The sequence below is a fragment of the Halichoerus grypus genome, chromosome 13 (assembly GCF_964656455.1).
Source record: "Halichoerus grypus chromosome 13, mHalGry1.hap1.1, whole genome shotgun sequence".
Taxonomy (NCBI): domain Eukaryota; kingdom Metazoa; phylum Chordata; class Mammalia; order Carnivora; family Phocidae; genus Halichoerus; species Halichoerus grypus.
This window is the reverse complement of record NC_135724.1, coordinates 88,567,660-88,583,504: the sequence shown is the minus strand read 5'-3', so window position 1 is coordinate 88,583,504 and position 15,845 is coordinate 88,567,660. Positions and strand designations below refer to the sequence as shown.

At 41.6% G+C, this 15,845-nt stretch overlaps 1 protein-coding gene across 6 annotated transcripts in view; it reads left to right on the top strand.

The window, feature by feature from the left end:
* Nucleotides 1–15,845, top strand: part of CLIP1 (CAP-Gly domain containing linker protein 1) — a 115,121-nt gene that overhangs the window by 84,128 nt on the left and 15,148 nt on the right. For all 6 annotated transcript variants that reach the window (XM_036085089.2, XM_036085097.2, XM_036085091.2 and 3 more), the window contains one exon: nt 3,524–3,644. In XM_036085089.2, the coding sequence (XP_035940982.2) occupies nt 3,524–3,644 (121 nt within the window). The remainder of the gene's footprint in view (nt 1–3,523; nt 3,645–15,845) is intronic.

Here is a 15,845-nt window from a genome sequence, read left to right as displayed (position 1 = left end):
CCCTGTGACACACAAGTAGTTAGGCTGACCTGGAGTGTTCGAACACTGTTGACTTTAGTTCATTTGTGTCACACAGGCAGCTGGTGAGGGAGGATCTGAGCAGCAGAAGATTCCCTAACCAACCTCCCACTGCCATAATCCCACCTCTGAGCTCTCTGGGCCATACTAGGTAATGGAGGGGCAGGGCCAGCGTGGACCTAGCCAAGAGAGCTCTTGGGACTTCGATAAAACCCCTCTTTCCTGCAGTACTATTTAGGAGTCTCTCACAATGGCCATTGCATCGGTCTAGTATTTGAGCGTTAAACGTCCTCACTAAATCACTGTGTCATGTCACCCATCCCCAGTTAATGTGGGGTGGTTTTACCTCTGTTAGGAGATAAATTTTCTGCCTTTCTTTGAATGATTCCATTGAATAATAAAAGCCTAGCCTCCTGGCTGTGGGCACAAAGGATCATGAGCAAAGGACTGTGGCCCCTGCTGCTGCCCCTCTAACCTTGCCCGTCCTCCTCCCTGAAGCCATTGTCCCCAGATCTCTGACCCTGAGGGGGAGTAGTTTGGGTGAGGAGGAACCAGGACCACTGGGCAGACAGCCTGCGCTGCTTCTGTCTCTCCACCTTTTCTCTGGCCAACCAGGTCTGAGGGAATCACGTCTTCTGTCGGTGACCTGGTTCACCGTGGCCGGGGTTCCTTAGCAGGAGGGAGGGGCAGTGGGAGACTCCAGTCACAGGCTTCAGAAGCTGGTAGAGGGAGTAGGTTGGAAGAGCCCCTGCCCCCAGTGACTCACTGTTCCCTGCTGTAGGCTTGGCCACATTTCAAGGACCATCTAAAATAAATGTACTATGTAATGGGAACGGTGCTTCTCAAAAAAAAAAGAAAAAAAGAAGAAAAGGCAGTCATTTTACTGCTCCTTCGTTCCTCAGTACTCAAAGCTAGAGAACGAGCAGCTGATTATTTCCCTGTGGTTCAGCATGTATCTGGGGCGCTTTAGGTCCTTTAGAACTTTCCTGGTGTCTCCCCTCACCTGACAGGACTTGGATTTGTGGAGGAAAATGGGCCCCAGTGTAGACACTGGGGTTATAACTGGAACTGCCTCCTATGTAATATTGCCCTCGGCACTGACCACCCAGCACTTGTAGCTAAGTGTCCCTTCTGTGCTATTTATTAGACTGGTTTTAAGAAAACTCTTGGTTTTGGTTAGCCAGCTCCTATTTTCAGGTGAAGATGTTTTCTCTCTGATGTATAATTTTGAATCTTAGGGAAAATGATGTAATTATTGTCTTTAATTACTCACCTGGCACAGTAATAAATCTAGAATAGATTTAGCGTGGCAATTAATTGATTTATAATAGACTTGTAAGTAGAATGTTTGCAGGTCAATGTGAAAAATATGTATTTGCCTCTCAGTTTTAACACTGGGATAGTCTTCTGTCATGTAGAAAGAAAAGTAGCTTTAAAAATTGTTAGAAATACTTGTAGGTATTTTCAGAATTATTCCCTGGAGTATTTCCGGAAATTGGGCTATGAGAGCCTTCTTCCTGTATGAAATGCCTGTACCCACTACACTCTAAAGAAAAATGCAAAGGTGTTTCTATATTTGAATCACAGCTGAGGTCCATCGCCAGTTTTAACTCCAGTTCTCTTGCTTCTACAATTTACTGGCTTTATGATTTAGGGAAAATCTCTTGCTTCCCTGAGCTTCAGTTTTTTCATCTTTAAAATACAAATAATATTAGCCTCACTGGGCTTTGAGGATTGATTGAGAAAATGTACATGAAAGCATTTTATAGATTTTATGTTGAGCAAATAATGCTTTCATAGATCAGTACTTTAGAACATTTTGAAATTTCTTTGACTCCTTATTTTAATTTTCTTTACTGTGGGCTCTTAATAGAAACCAAGGATTTAAAAAAAAAAAAAACCCTTTAAGGGGCGCCTGGGTGGCTCAGTTGGTTAAGCATCTGACTTTTGATCTCAGCTCAGGTCTAGATCTCAGGGTCCTGAGTTGGGCTCCATGCTGGGAGTGGAACCTACTTAATAATAATGATGATGATGATAATAATAAGCCATTAAAGATGAAAATCTTTAAGAGACAGAGAACAGGATCACAAACTTACCACTGAGAGGCCATCCAGATGATGAGTCCAAATAGCTCCTGAGGTACACCTAGGAGTAAAAGGTTTGACTTAGGATGTCCTAAGTTAAATCTTCAGATTTGTCAAGAACTGATGGACTTTGGCCAGAAGGTGAACTTTAGCTGTTTTGTTTTTGTGTGTGTGTGTGTGTGTATGCATGCATAATTAAAACCAACCCTCCTAGCTTTTGAATGACCTGAGGCTAAAATCTCGTCTCTGTTTTTCCTTACTTGCTAAATAGACATCTCTGTAAAACGCCTATTTTAATGTGCTAGGAGAATTTTTGTGTAGATTTATTCCCCTAAACCTTACCCCGCTATGTATATTATAGGTGGATGGAGAATTAAAACTAAAAAAAACGGAAGATGCCAGGCATTGCCACCGATTAGACAATTGAAGTTAAAAATAGATGTGTTCCTACATCAGCAGATGGATTCATACCCAGAGGACTTGATTCAGGATTCGCCGTGTATGACAGCTCCCTAAGCGGAGTTTAGCCAGCACAAACTTAAAATTTATAGTGGCATCAAAACCTTCTATGACAGAAGACTAAAATCCAGTGATCAAACAAAATATTTTCAATATCCATGTGTAAAGGATAATAATTTGAGATGTATATTTTGGATAATTTTAATATTGGGAAGATGTTTAAAAACCATACTTACCCTGTCCACATTTTATATGCTGATATTCGTGATACACGTCAGCAGGCTGTATTTTTATTTCCTTCTTTTAATTACAAGTTAACATTGTGGAAAGAATTCAATCAAAATGAAACACCTGTTATGTAATTGGAAAACCGCATTTCCTTTGGGCATTTCACCTGGAGAGGTGTCCTAAAAATATACTCAGATTCACGCTAGCACTTGACTCCGACAGATACCGGCAAATGTGGGACCATTAGATTTTTATTTCTGCCGGAAAAAAAAAAAAAAAAAACCAGATTACAGATCTGTGCAGTCAGACCAGAGTTCCTTGGCAGCAAAGTAAATCACTTTATCAACATAGTGGGTTTTAGCATAATTTTCTGACGGAAATAGTCCTCAAGACAAGAGGACTGACCATTTCGTTTGTCATTTATTTTAATAGTAACGTTGCTTTTTGTACAGGGAGTGTTTAGATAGAAGTGGGTGAGTGTGGGTGGAGCGAGGGTGGATATAGTGTTTATTAGGTTTTTAAAAAAATGTAATAGTTGTGGGCGGCAGTCCTCCTCCTGAGAGGTTAAAGCCATTTAGCCTCTCCGGCACGTAGATGCTGCTGCCTCCCTGTTAGAGATCCTATCAGGCACGTGACCCAGATATATTTTCCTCAGTTGCTGTGAAGCCGGTCGTCTCCCACAGTTTCCTTGCCTGTCTTGTTTCTATGGTAACCGTGCACACTGTCCTTTGCAGAGAAACCCTCAAGCAGGCAGCAGCTCAGAAGTCCCAGCAGCTTTCGGCATTGCAAGAAGAGAACGTGAAACTTGCTGAGGAGCTGGGGAGAAGCAGGGACGAAGTCACGGGTCATCACAAGGTCAGTGGGCCGGGGGGCGGGGGGGCCGCCTAGCTCTGCCATGCCCCCACCTGCTGCTGTTGGCAGGGCACTTGGAGGCCCCGATGTGGTTGGGTCATTGCAAATGGGATTTCAAGTTGGCCGTGTGCTGTGTCTCCTTGCCTTCAAGGGTGCTGCTATAGGACTCAGGGTGGGAGTTGACAGAGTCTTTAAAAAAAAAAAACAAACCCAAAAAACAAAAAAGACCGGTAACAGCACGGGGAACTTGCGAGCAAGTAGAAAATAAGACCTTTATTAGACAGTCTCATAGCAATGCACTTAAATGGAAAGGAACAGTATCTTCTCCCTACTGTTGCCTGGATTTCAAAATTACTTTTCTCTTAAGGTTCCTTTTCTCTTTCATCAGAATTGGTTTGAAGGAAGCACATTCCCAGGATAAGGATTTGGTGTGGGGGTTGGCAGCTGTTTTTAAATAGAACTCTGCTTTTCTTTAAAGCATTTTTTTAAAAGCATTTCCTAATGGAACTGTGTATTTGTGAGCACTTGTGTGCGTTGATATGTGGTATGTGTTATCCCCGGAATGGGCAGGAAGCTTACCGTAACCCATTGGCTTCCGTATTTAAATCACAAAGATTTGTGATACGTTTATTAAGCACTGAAACAAAACTGATTTTAAAGACTGCCGTATTCTGCTTTTTATTCTTTTGTGGTTGAATCCAAGTGCTAAATTGTTAGTCACATCTGTCCTCAGCAGAATCGTAAAATGAGATTCTTAAGGGAATTTTACTGTGTGGTCAGTAAATAAAGTTTATACCTCAGGAGAATTTTTTCCCCCCAGCACACTTTGCAAAGATTAATTCTCACTTAGGATGGAGTAATTTGGGGTAATTATATTGAGTACCCGTTGACATGGTGCAGTTTGTGGTGAAAGCACTTTTTGGAGAGTTGATTTCAGACTTTAAAGTCTTTATTATAGCTTTCCACAATATTCCTCACGAAAGAAATGTCCCGTCCGTCCAGACTCGAGGATGGCGATGATGCTTCTGGCGGTACTAGCTCCCATTCACTGGCTCTTACTAGGTGACAGGCACAAATAAGTGATAGCTGTCATCTCAATCTTTACAGTAATTCTGGAAGATGGCCCTGTCATTATTTCTAAAGTAATTGTAGAAGAGGGAACAGGAACATGAAGATAGTAATTGACTTACCCTCATTCAGGTAATAGTGTCAAGAAATGTTTGCCATTTTCTGATTTGGGTCAGGAAAAGTTGACTTAAATAGAGCTACTGCCCTCTCCTTTAGTCAGTGTATGAGAAACTGGAGTTCATGAAAAATAGAAGCCCTTTGAAACCAGATGGGGTCATTTTTTTCCTGGCACAAACTAGAGCATCTAAAACATTGGGTAGCTCTCTCGGTGTGTCTCTAAGTTCTTGCAAGAGAAGGATCTCTGAGAGGGGCGTTTCCCTTGACCTCCTGGACCATCTCTGGTAGAGAGAGCAGATTCCATATGTGGGAGGAACACAGAGAGATCACCCTTTCCTCTCATGTTGTGACCTTAACTAGACTGTTGATTACATTTCTTGCTTCTGTCACTCAGAACCGGAAAGCAGTGGAAGGAGGCATCATGCTTCCTTGGGCAGAGCTTTGCAGGGCTCTCTGCCTCCCGTGCTCTTTCCTTTTGCATGTTGGCATTTGAATTGCCTTTCTTTTGAAAAGGTTTTGTCACTAGAAATTTGAAAGTCAGTGACTTCGAACGGTGTTACGGAACAGCGTGTGCAAGGATCAGCTAAGAAAAGTGACTTCCCTTTAAAGAACAGGTTGTTAGGCCCTTCGTAGTTCTGTGTTTTACTCAGAAGAGAAATAAATGGGCATGAACTAAATAACAGGCTTCAATGGTAGAGCTTGTTAACAATGATATTGATTACCAAGGAGGATTACGGGTAATTCTTTCCTTGAAGTAAATAAATACAAATATAAATATATGCATACACACACAGATACACACACATATATTTATAGTGTCTATTTTTTATTTTTAAAAAATGGAGAGAATCACCCATCTAAAATAATTTAGAAGCCACCTTAGTCTACAGAAGACTGATTAATTCACTGGCTCTGTTACTCTTACTGTGTAATCTCCAGGAATCTAGAGTACTGCTTACTTTTTTTTTTAAGATTTTATTTATTTATTTGACAGAGAGACACAGCGAGAGAGGGAACACAAGCAGGGGGAGTGGGAGAGGGAGAAGCAGGCTTCCCACCAAGCAGGGAGCCCGATGCGGGGCTGGATCCCAGGACCCTGGGATCATGACCTGAGCCGAAGGCAGACGCTTAACGACTGAGCCACCCAGGCGCCCCGAGTACTGCTTACTTTTGTAAAATTACAAATTTCACTTTATTACTTACTGTAGTCGAGTTAAGTTATTGATCAGCTATGTTTAGAAATATACTACAGAGCCACCATGTTTGGCAGAAACCTTGCTTTTAGAAAAAAGAAAGAATTTTAATTGTATTACTACAGGAACATTACATTCTAAACTTAAGACAGTGCAGATGAGCCTGACAGGGCATGTGTTAAATACTGACCTAGGACCTGAGTTCTATCCTGATTCCTTCATTTAGTAGCATCGTAATTCACTAAACATTTATCGAGCTGATGGCTTTGTCTGTTTCACACTCATCATAACTTAACCTCTGAGATAGGAAGGTTATTTTGTAGACAAGCTGAGGCTCAAAAGTGGACCAGTTTGCTAAGGACACACATCTAGGCAGTGAAGCCAGGACCTGCACTCATGTCAGATTAACTTGGGGCCTGCTCCCCTGCTCCTATCCTATACTGAGACTAAAACTTAGTTCTACTTACTTCATAATTATTATTGTTTTGGATAAAAAAGAAAGAAAGAAAAACTTGTGAGCTAGGAATGTGGTAGGTGGGGGTCAAGAAATGCTATAGAAATGTACTCTATTGTTTTTTTTTTCCTGCAGCAAAAAAAATACATATATATATAATTTTTTTTTTTTTTTTGCTTAGAAAGCCCAAGACACCCCAGAATCTGTTCTGCATCTTCAGCATCTCACTGGGATTACTTCCTTCACAATGAGGGCTATTTGATTTCCTGTTTGTCAATTGGATATGAGGTCATTTATCGAAATAAAAGAATCCCCGCCTCCCTGAGACAGTGATTTTGTAGAACCTACTCTCTCTTTATCAATTTAAAAAGATGTAGGATATTCTGAGATTAGGAGGGCTGATAATGAGCAGGACTGGTTGGTCAAAGTTGGGGAGTGATATTAGTTTCCACTTTTAAATAGGAATTCTCATTTGACCTGACTGACTAGTGGGCATCGTGCGCCCCCGTGAAGTATTGTATCTTGGAGTTGGAAGGACTCCTCTGTTCCTAGTTCTCTGGAACAGGGCTGGCAAAACCAGAAACAAACCCCACGTGTGTGCATTCTTTTTTGTCTGCTCTCCCAATCAGACATTCTCCTTTCCAAAGGAAGTTGTGGAAGTTGCCTTTCCCAAGTGGGGTACTTATTTTGGGGGGGGAGGGGAGCACAAATCAGGATTGGTTGGGATTGAGAGATCTTGGTATGTCTGGCATCAATAGTGACAGAAATCTTTACAGACTGTCACAGATTGCCCTGTCTTTGAAAAAGGAACAGAGTAGATTGAACCATATGAAATTGCTTGTTTTGCAGTTTCGTATTGTTCAACCCTCATGGTTAACATAACTTACCTCTTCTTGATAACTGACGATTATGAAGATTGTCATAATTATATAATCGCCATTGACTGTTGGCTTTCACCTTCACTTTCCTTCCTGATGGCCTGACTGGTTTCATGCTGCTTCAGGGTGTGTGTGTGTGTGTGTGTGTGTAAACACATGTAATGAACTTTACTGTTTTAGCCATTTTACAGTGTATAATGGCATTTGGTACATTCATCATGCAGTGCGGTCGTCACCTCTGTCTAGTTCCAGAACGTTCTCATCACCCCAAAAGGAGACCCCCTACCTGTTGAAGCGGTCACTTCCCATCACTTGTGATGACCTCTTGTGACTGGCTTCTTTCACTCAGCATCTTGTTTCCAGGGTTCATCGTGTGGTAGCAGGAGTCAGGGCTGAATGCAGGCACCACGTTTTGTTTATGCATCTGCTTTGGGTGTTTTCGGTCTCCTTTCTCCATTCAGACTGTCACTGTCCCTCCCAAAGTCTGTCTGCATCCCTGCCGGTGGCTGCAATGTGTGATTGCCACTTCAGCTCTTCTGTGGGTTGGGAAATCCTTCTCATTCTCTTAAAAGCGGTCCTTTTTTTTTTTTTAAGATTATTTATTTTAGAGGGTGCATGAGCATGGCAGAGGGAGGGGCAGAGGAAAAGGGAGAGAGAGAATCTCAGGCAGACTCCCCACCGAGCGTGGAGCCCCACACGGGGCTCCATCTCACAACCCTGAGCTCCTGATCTGACCTGAGCTAAAACCAAGAGTTGGACACTCAATTGACTGCGCCACCCAGGCGCCCCTTAAAAGAGGTTCTAAATCTTGCCATTATGTTCACACTTATAGCCCAATCTTTTTTTCTTTACTTCCAAACTTTTAAAAGCAGTACTATTTTCTGCCTTTAATTTCACCTCCCATTTTCTTCCCAGTCACTTGCAGTCTGCTTTTCGCCACCACCAGTGCACCGCTGATATGACTCTGGCTTGAGTCATCGCTTACCTAGTGACTGCACAAGTGCGTGGCTTCCTTTCCATCCTCTGTGAACATTTGGCGCCACCACCTACATTCTTGACTTTCCTCTTCTGACACCGTCCACGCTGTCGGCTCGTGTGTTCCTGCCACATCTGGTCAGCTGCCGTTCACATGTCCACCCTGACAGCTCTTCTCCGCCCATCCCCACGTGGGGAACGAGACCTCCAGCCTCAGGGCTAGCTGCCTCCTGCTCTGTGTTCAGGTAGCAGTCTCCACGATCCTCTGTCACACTCACAGCACTGTGTTGTGGCTGTTTCTTCTGCTTCTCCCCACACAGGCTGTGAGATGGTGGGAATCACAGTGCATGGTATGTAGGTTCGAATGAATGAGCGAGTGATTAGATGCGTATCTCGTTTTTAGCCAGGGCCTCAGGATGCAGAAACCTTGACTACTCTTTCTACTTTTTTACATGATTTCAGTTACTTCCAGCGTCATAGCTTTGTCATAGAGAGTTGTGGTTGCCAGAAGCCTGATCACCAAATGAGCGGGGCATGTGCCCTCCATGGAGAGTGGAAGCATACGGTGCAAAATGAGGCAGGGTCATGTAGTTTCAAGATTAATGGAAATGATACAGAGCATTATTTCCTGTCCTAGAGAATACTAAAAATAATCATAATAATGTGAGTTCTTCTACAGAAATAGTCACCTGAAATAGTTACTTTTGAAATGTCTGATACATAGTTTCCAAACCTCCCATGTATTCCCCTTTTTAAGGATTGCAGATACATTGAGCTGTCACTCTGGCAACAGTGTTTTTTTCTCCCCCCATTCCCCTTCCCAGTTATTTGCAAAATGAGGTTACAGTTGGTTTGTAGAAACTGGACAGGGATTAGATCTCAATAACTGTACTTTATCAACACTTCTTTATGACAGAGGTTACAGCAAATGCAGTCTACAAAAAATTGGGGTTACCATCTAGATTGATTTGTGAATAATTGCCTGCAAATGTTGAATAAGCCTGGATTCGCAGATGTGAATGTTTAGAAAGGGAACACTATTTTTAAGTAAACTCTGCTGCCCAGCATGGGACTCTAAGTCATGACCCCAAAATCAAGAGTCGCATGTTCTACAAACTGAGCCCACCAGGCACCTCAAGGCAACACTGTTTTTAGCTTGTCATAGTTTATTTATTTTTTAGAACACTGTACATTAGCCATTGTAGTTTTAATCTGGGCTCGGAGACTTCTGGGCAAGTAGGGCTGAGTGAAACTGATCACAGAATTCTTCTCCCTCAATACCTAATGAAGTAAACACACTCTTCTGATTATTAAAAAAATGTCTCCAGGAAAATCCAATAAAGCCAATTGGCTTCATGCTGTAAACATTAAAATTGACAACCAAGAAAAGGAACATGATTGTGGTTTGACTCTGTTGACACTGTTCCCAGTGGTAAGAGAAAAGAAAATGTGTAGCAAAATCCTGAGAATTTTTTTTTTTTTTTTTAGAGAAGGAGGGAGAGAGAGGAGAGAGAGAAGGGGTGGAGGGGCAGAGGGAGAGAGAGAATCCCAAGCAGGCCCCATGCCCAGCACAGAGCCTGACACAGGGCTTGATCCCACAACCTTGAGATCATGACCTAAGCCAAAATCAAGAGTTCAACGCTCAACCGACTGAGCCACGCAGGTGCCCCCAAATCCCTCTGCTTCTCCCCATCCTTTTTTTTTTTTTTTTAAAGATTTTATTTATTTATTTGAGAGAGAGAGAATGAGAGAGAGCACATGAGAGGGGGGGAGGGTCAGAGGGAGAAGCAGACTCCCTGCCGAGCAGGGAGCCCGATGCGGGACTCTATCCAGGGACTCCAGGATCATGACCTGAGCTGAAGGCAGTCGCTTAACCAACTGAGCCACCCAGGCGCCCATCTCCCCATCCTTCTGCCAAACCCAGTTTAGGGAAAATTAAATTGAAGAGGTGAATAGTCAGCCTGGGAGAAAAGTCACAGAAGAATCTTTGAGGCTGGAAGCCCTCTTTGACCATCTCAGGATTCTACCAGCGGCAGGAAGAACTACTGGTTGTCATTTTCCATAGCTAGTCAACAAAGCGTGGCTTAAGTAAAAGGATGGAGGGCTTCCTAGCAAATGATAATAAGTCCACAGGTGGGCAGTCCAGGTGAGTCCTCTACTCAAGAATGTCCTCAGGGAACCCTGCCCATTCTTTCTGCTCTGCTGCTACCCTTAGCATGTATAGTCAACCCCTTGGTCACCAGGGCTCTTGCACCTCCAGGCATTGCAGAACTTTCCAGGAGGAAGTGGGGGAGGGCCAAAGTGGGGAAAGACAGAAAGGCCTTCTCTTTACTCTCTTTACATGGTTTTGTCTTTTAATTTGGAGAGGAAAATTCCTGTCTCTGTAATAGTGTCATGTAACCATGTCCGGCCATAAATGAGGCTGCATTCCCATCTCTGGGAAGGGAAGGCAGCAGAGGAGGTGAGAATAGATGTTGAAAAAGACAATTTTGTAGTATCTGCCTGAGACTAAAGCCTGAAGACATATTCCTGCAGGAATAGGATTACCTTTGTTCAGAGGGGGCACTAAAGGAAAAATCCACACAAGAGACCTCCAACAGATTGTGTACATCCCCTTAAAATCACCCCCTCCAGCCTTGTCCTACGGCCCTCCAGCTACAGAGATGTGTAGGCGACGGTGCCCAGTTTTCCCGTAGTACCCTGGAGATGAAGATTAAAGGTCTCAGATAAAGTTGAATAGGTATCAGGGAAAATGAATTTATATCACATGTGAACAAACAGAAGGTCTAGGTAGAGCTGCCCATAATAAGATGAACCCTCGAATGCCTTTTGTACCAAAAGAAGAAAAAAAAGGAACCAGGAATCCAAAGAGAGGTGAGGGATTCAGGCCATGAGAAAGCATTACCCAAAGTGGAATATTGCTTTGTGTTATATAAAAACCTCAGTGACTTAAATAAAACAAGGGTTCAAAGAGATGATAAAGTGACACAAGTGGAACAGAAGAAGTGAAGAGTTAAGGAACTGAGTGAAGACCAAAACAGCACCATGACAGGACTGCTAAATAAATCAGAAACAGAAAGGAGCCTAATGAACTTTTCTAAGCATCCGAAGGAAAGGCTTGAGCTAGTCATAATAAAGAGGGAAACAAAGATATTGAAGCATCAGAGGAAAGATAGTAGCTGTGGAGGACATAGATAATCCTAATGAGTATAATTAGCATCTCTGAGGTAAGGAATTCAACATATGCAACAGAAGAAAATGTTAGGAGATAAAATAAGGAAATTTCCCCCAAGTGAGGAACTGAGTCTGCATACAGGAAGGACATGGTAGGTTGTATGGAAGCTCAATCAGGGAACTCAGGGTGGTTGGTGGTGGTGGAGGAGGAGGATATTGGTCCAAAGCAATTGACACCAAAACATACACTGGTTATTAATGAAATTCAGAAATACAGAGATAATTCTGCCCAGGCAGAGGCATATTCCTTATAAAAAGGTAAAAAACAAACAAAAAAACCCAACCAACCCACGATGGGTACATTCAATGCCAGAAAACTGTGCCACACTGTTCCCAAAGTTCTAAGGGACAGAAAATATGAGGAGTGTTCTATCCTGGCAGTTATTACACAGATAAGAAGATAGGCAGATGTTTTCGAAAAACATCTGAAAAAACATCATGAAAGAACTTAGAAGCTGTAAGATCTGTGAGTCCTTCTGGAAAGTAAGCTGTTTGCTGATAAAATCTGGCCATGAATCAAAATTCAGGACTTAGCTAAAGAGAAATTACGGCCAAAGGACTAGTACTGGTGTGAGCACTAAATGCAAGTAAATAGACAATTAAGCTAACAGCTCAGGGAGCTACAGATAAGAATAGACTTGTGTTTTAACTTTATTTGGAAATTATTTCAAACTTTGCAAAAAGCTATAAAAAGAGAACACAGAATACTCATATACTGTAAGGACTTGTTTTTACCTAACCACAGTGCAGTTACCAAAATCAGGAATTTTTAACACTATTATTTAATGTACAGACCGTATTCCTGTTTAGGCAGTTGTCCCAGTAAATGTCCTTTATAGTCCCCACCCCCCATCTGGATCAGGATCCAATCCAGGATCATGCATTTCATTCACTGACTCAAGTCTCTTTCATTTCTTTATCTGGAGTGCTTCTGCCTTTGTCTTTTATGACTTTTTTTTTTTTTTTAAAGAACAGGCCAATGATGTTGTATAAAAGCCTTCATTTTGGGTTTGTGTGATGTTTAATCATGATGGTTATGCATTTTTAGCAGGAAGATAATTAATGTATCCTTCCAAGAGGCATGTGATGTTGCTTTATCCCATTTACTGGTGATGTTAATTTTGAATTTAGTGAATGTGAGTTTAAAATATTTGCAAGAAAAAAAATAGGGAAGAAAAAGGAGAAAAGCATAGACAAATTACAGAGAGAGTATGACTAACAATACATGAGGTGATAGAGTGGAAAGAAAGTGGAAGAAAGCAACCAGGGATAAAAATTAGAGACTAAGTTGACATGTGCATGCACTGTGTAAAGAGCTACTTCGTATGTATTGGCCTCACTCAGTCACAGTCCCCCGCCCTATAGCCACACAATCAACAGCATTCTTGACAAAGAACCATCATATCTATGTGTGTGTGTATTTGAAAATACAAATATATATAGTGGTTGCAACAGATTTTCAGGATACAAGGTTTAATACACAAAAGTCAAATCACTGTTTAATATACCAGAAATGAACAAGTGGAATTTGAAATTGAAACATAATACTATTTATATAAACACCCCCCAAAATGAAATACTTAGGTAAATTTAACAAAATGTGTACAGCTTCTGAGGAAAAACTACAAAACTGTGATGAACAAAATCAAAGAAGAACTAAATAAATGGAGAGATAGCCCATGTACATGGATAGAAAGACTCAATATTGTCAAGATGTTGGCTCTTGGGGCACCTGGGTGGCTCAGTCGGTTAAGCATCTGCCTTTGGCTCAGGTCATGATCCCCCAGGGTCCTGGGATCGAGCCCCGCATTGGGCTTCCTGGTCAGTGAGGAGTCTGCTTCCCCCTCTGCCCCTCTCCCTGCTTGTGCAATCTCTCTCTCTCTCTCTGTCAAATAAATAAAATCTTAAAAAAAAAAAAAAAAAAAGATGTTGGCACTTCCCAACATGATCTATAGATTTAATGAAATTTTAGTCAAAATCCTAGCAAGTTACTTTGTGGCTATTGAGAACTGATTCTGTAGTTTATATGAAGAGGTGAAAGACCCCAAATAGACAACTGAATATTGAGGAAGAGCGACAAAGTTGAAGGATTGACACGACCTGACTTCAAGACTTAGTATAAAGATACAGTAATCAGTACAGTGTGGGATTGAGAAAATAATAGAGCAGTGGAACAGAGGGCTCAGAAATAGACTTACGTAACTATAGACAACCAATTTTTGATAAAGGAGGAAAGGCAATACAATGGAGCAAAGATTGTTGTTTTTTTTTCAAGAGATAGTCCTGTAACAAGTGGACATCCACATGCAAAAAAGTGAATCTAGACACAAATATATACATCCTTTATGAAAACTGCATTGAAATGGATCATAAGCCTACATGTAAAATGCACAACTATAAAACTCCTGGGAAATAAGACCAGGGAAAACCTAAATGACCTAGAGTACAGTGGTGACTTTTTAGGAACAAGACCACCAAAGACATGATCCACAAAAAAGAATCGATAAGCTGAACTTTATTAAAATTAAAAACTTTTGCTCTGTGAAAGACAGTGTGAAAAGAGAATGAGAAGACAAGCCACAGACTTGGAAAAAATGTTTATAAAGGATACATCTGATTACTCGAAATACACAAATATACGAAATATACAAAATATACGAAATATACAAAGGATACATCTGTTACTGGAAATATACAAAGCACTTTTAAAACTCAACAATAAGAAAATCAATAACCCAATTACAAAATAGACAAAAGTCCTGAATAGACACCTCACCAAAGAAGGTATGTGGATGGCAATTAGCATATGAAAAGTAGCTGAACATGATATGTCATTGGGGAATTGTGAATTAACAATGCGATAATATGATACAACTATCAGAATGGCCAAACTCTAAAACATTTGGCAACACAAATGCTGGTGAAATTGTGGAGGAATAGGAATTCTTATTCATTGCTGGTGGCAATGCAGAATGGTACAGCTGCTTTGGGACACAATTCGGCAGTTTCTAACAAAACTAAACATACTCTTACCATAAGATCCAGCAGTTGTGCTCCTTGGTATTTACCCAAATGAACTAAAAACTTAAATCCACACAAAAGCCCGTGCATCGGTGTTTATAGCAGATTTATTCACAGTTGCCAAAAACTTGGAAACAACCAAGATGTCCCTCACTGGTGAGGGAATAAACTGATGGAATAAGATGATGGAATATTATTCAGCACCAAAAAGAAATGGCCCATCATGCCATGAAACCACATGGAGGAACATTAAATGCATATTACTAAGTGAAAGAAGCCAATTTGAAAAGGCTACCTATCATATGGTTCCAAAGATGCAACATTCTGGAAAAGGCAAAACTATGGAGACGAGAAAAAGATAGTGGTTGTGGGAGGGGTAAAGAGGGAAGGAGCGATGAATAGGGAGAGTGCCAAGGATTTTTAGGGCAGTGACACTGTTTTGGTTATAGTACAATGGTGGATACATGTCTTTGTACATTCATCAAAGCTCCTAGAACGTACACCACCAAGAGTGAACCTAAAGTAAACTATGAACTTTGGGTGATAATGATGTGTCAGTGTAGGTTTAGTGGGATGTTAATAGTGTAGGAGACTCTGCATGTGTGGGGACAGGGAGTGTATGAGAAATGTCTATACTTTCTGTTCAGTTTTTTTTTTTTTAAGATTTTATTTATTTGACAGAGACACAGCGAGAGAGGGAACACAAGCAGGGGGAGTGGGAGAGGGAGAAGCAGGCTTCCCGCGGAGCAGGGAGCCCGATGTGGGGCTCGATCCCAGGACCCTGGGATCATGACCTGAGCCGAAGGCAGACGCTTAACGACTGAGTCACCCAGGCGCCCCGGATTTTTTTTAATGATGATCTAACTATATGCTGTTTGTAAGAGACACAGCTTAGATTCAGAGACATGAATGGGTTCAAAGTAAAAGGATGGAATAAGGTATTCCCTGCCAAGTTGGAGTGGCTATACTAATATCAGACCAAATAGGCTTTTAAAACAAAAATTGTTACTAGAGACAGGGAAAGACATTTTATAGTGATAAAAAATTAAGAAAATATAACAATTATAAATATATATGTACCTAGTAATAGAGCCCCCAAATATGCAAAGCAAAAATTGATAGAATTTAAAAAATAGGGCACCTGGGTGGCTCAGTCAGTTAGGCATCTGCCTTCAGCTCGGGTCATCGGATCGAGTCCCCAGTCGGGCTCCCTCCTCAGCGGGGAGCCTGCTTCTCCCTCTCCCTCTGCCCCTCCCCCTGCTTG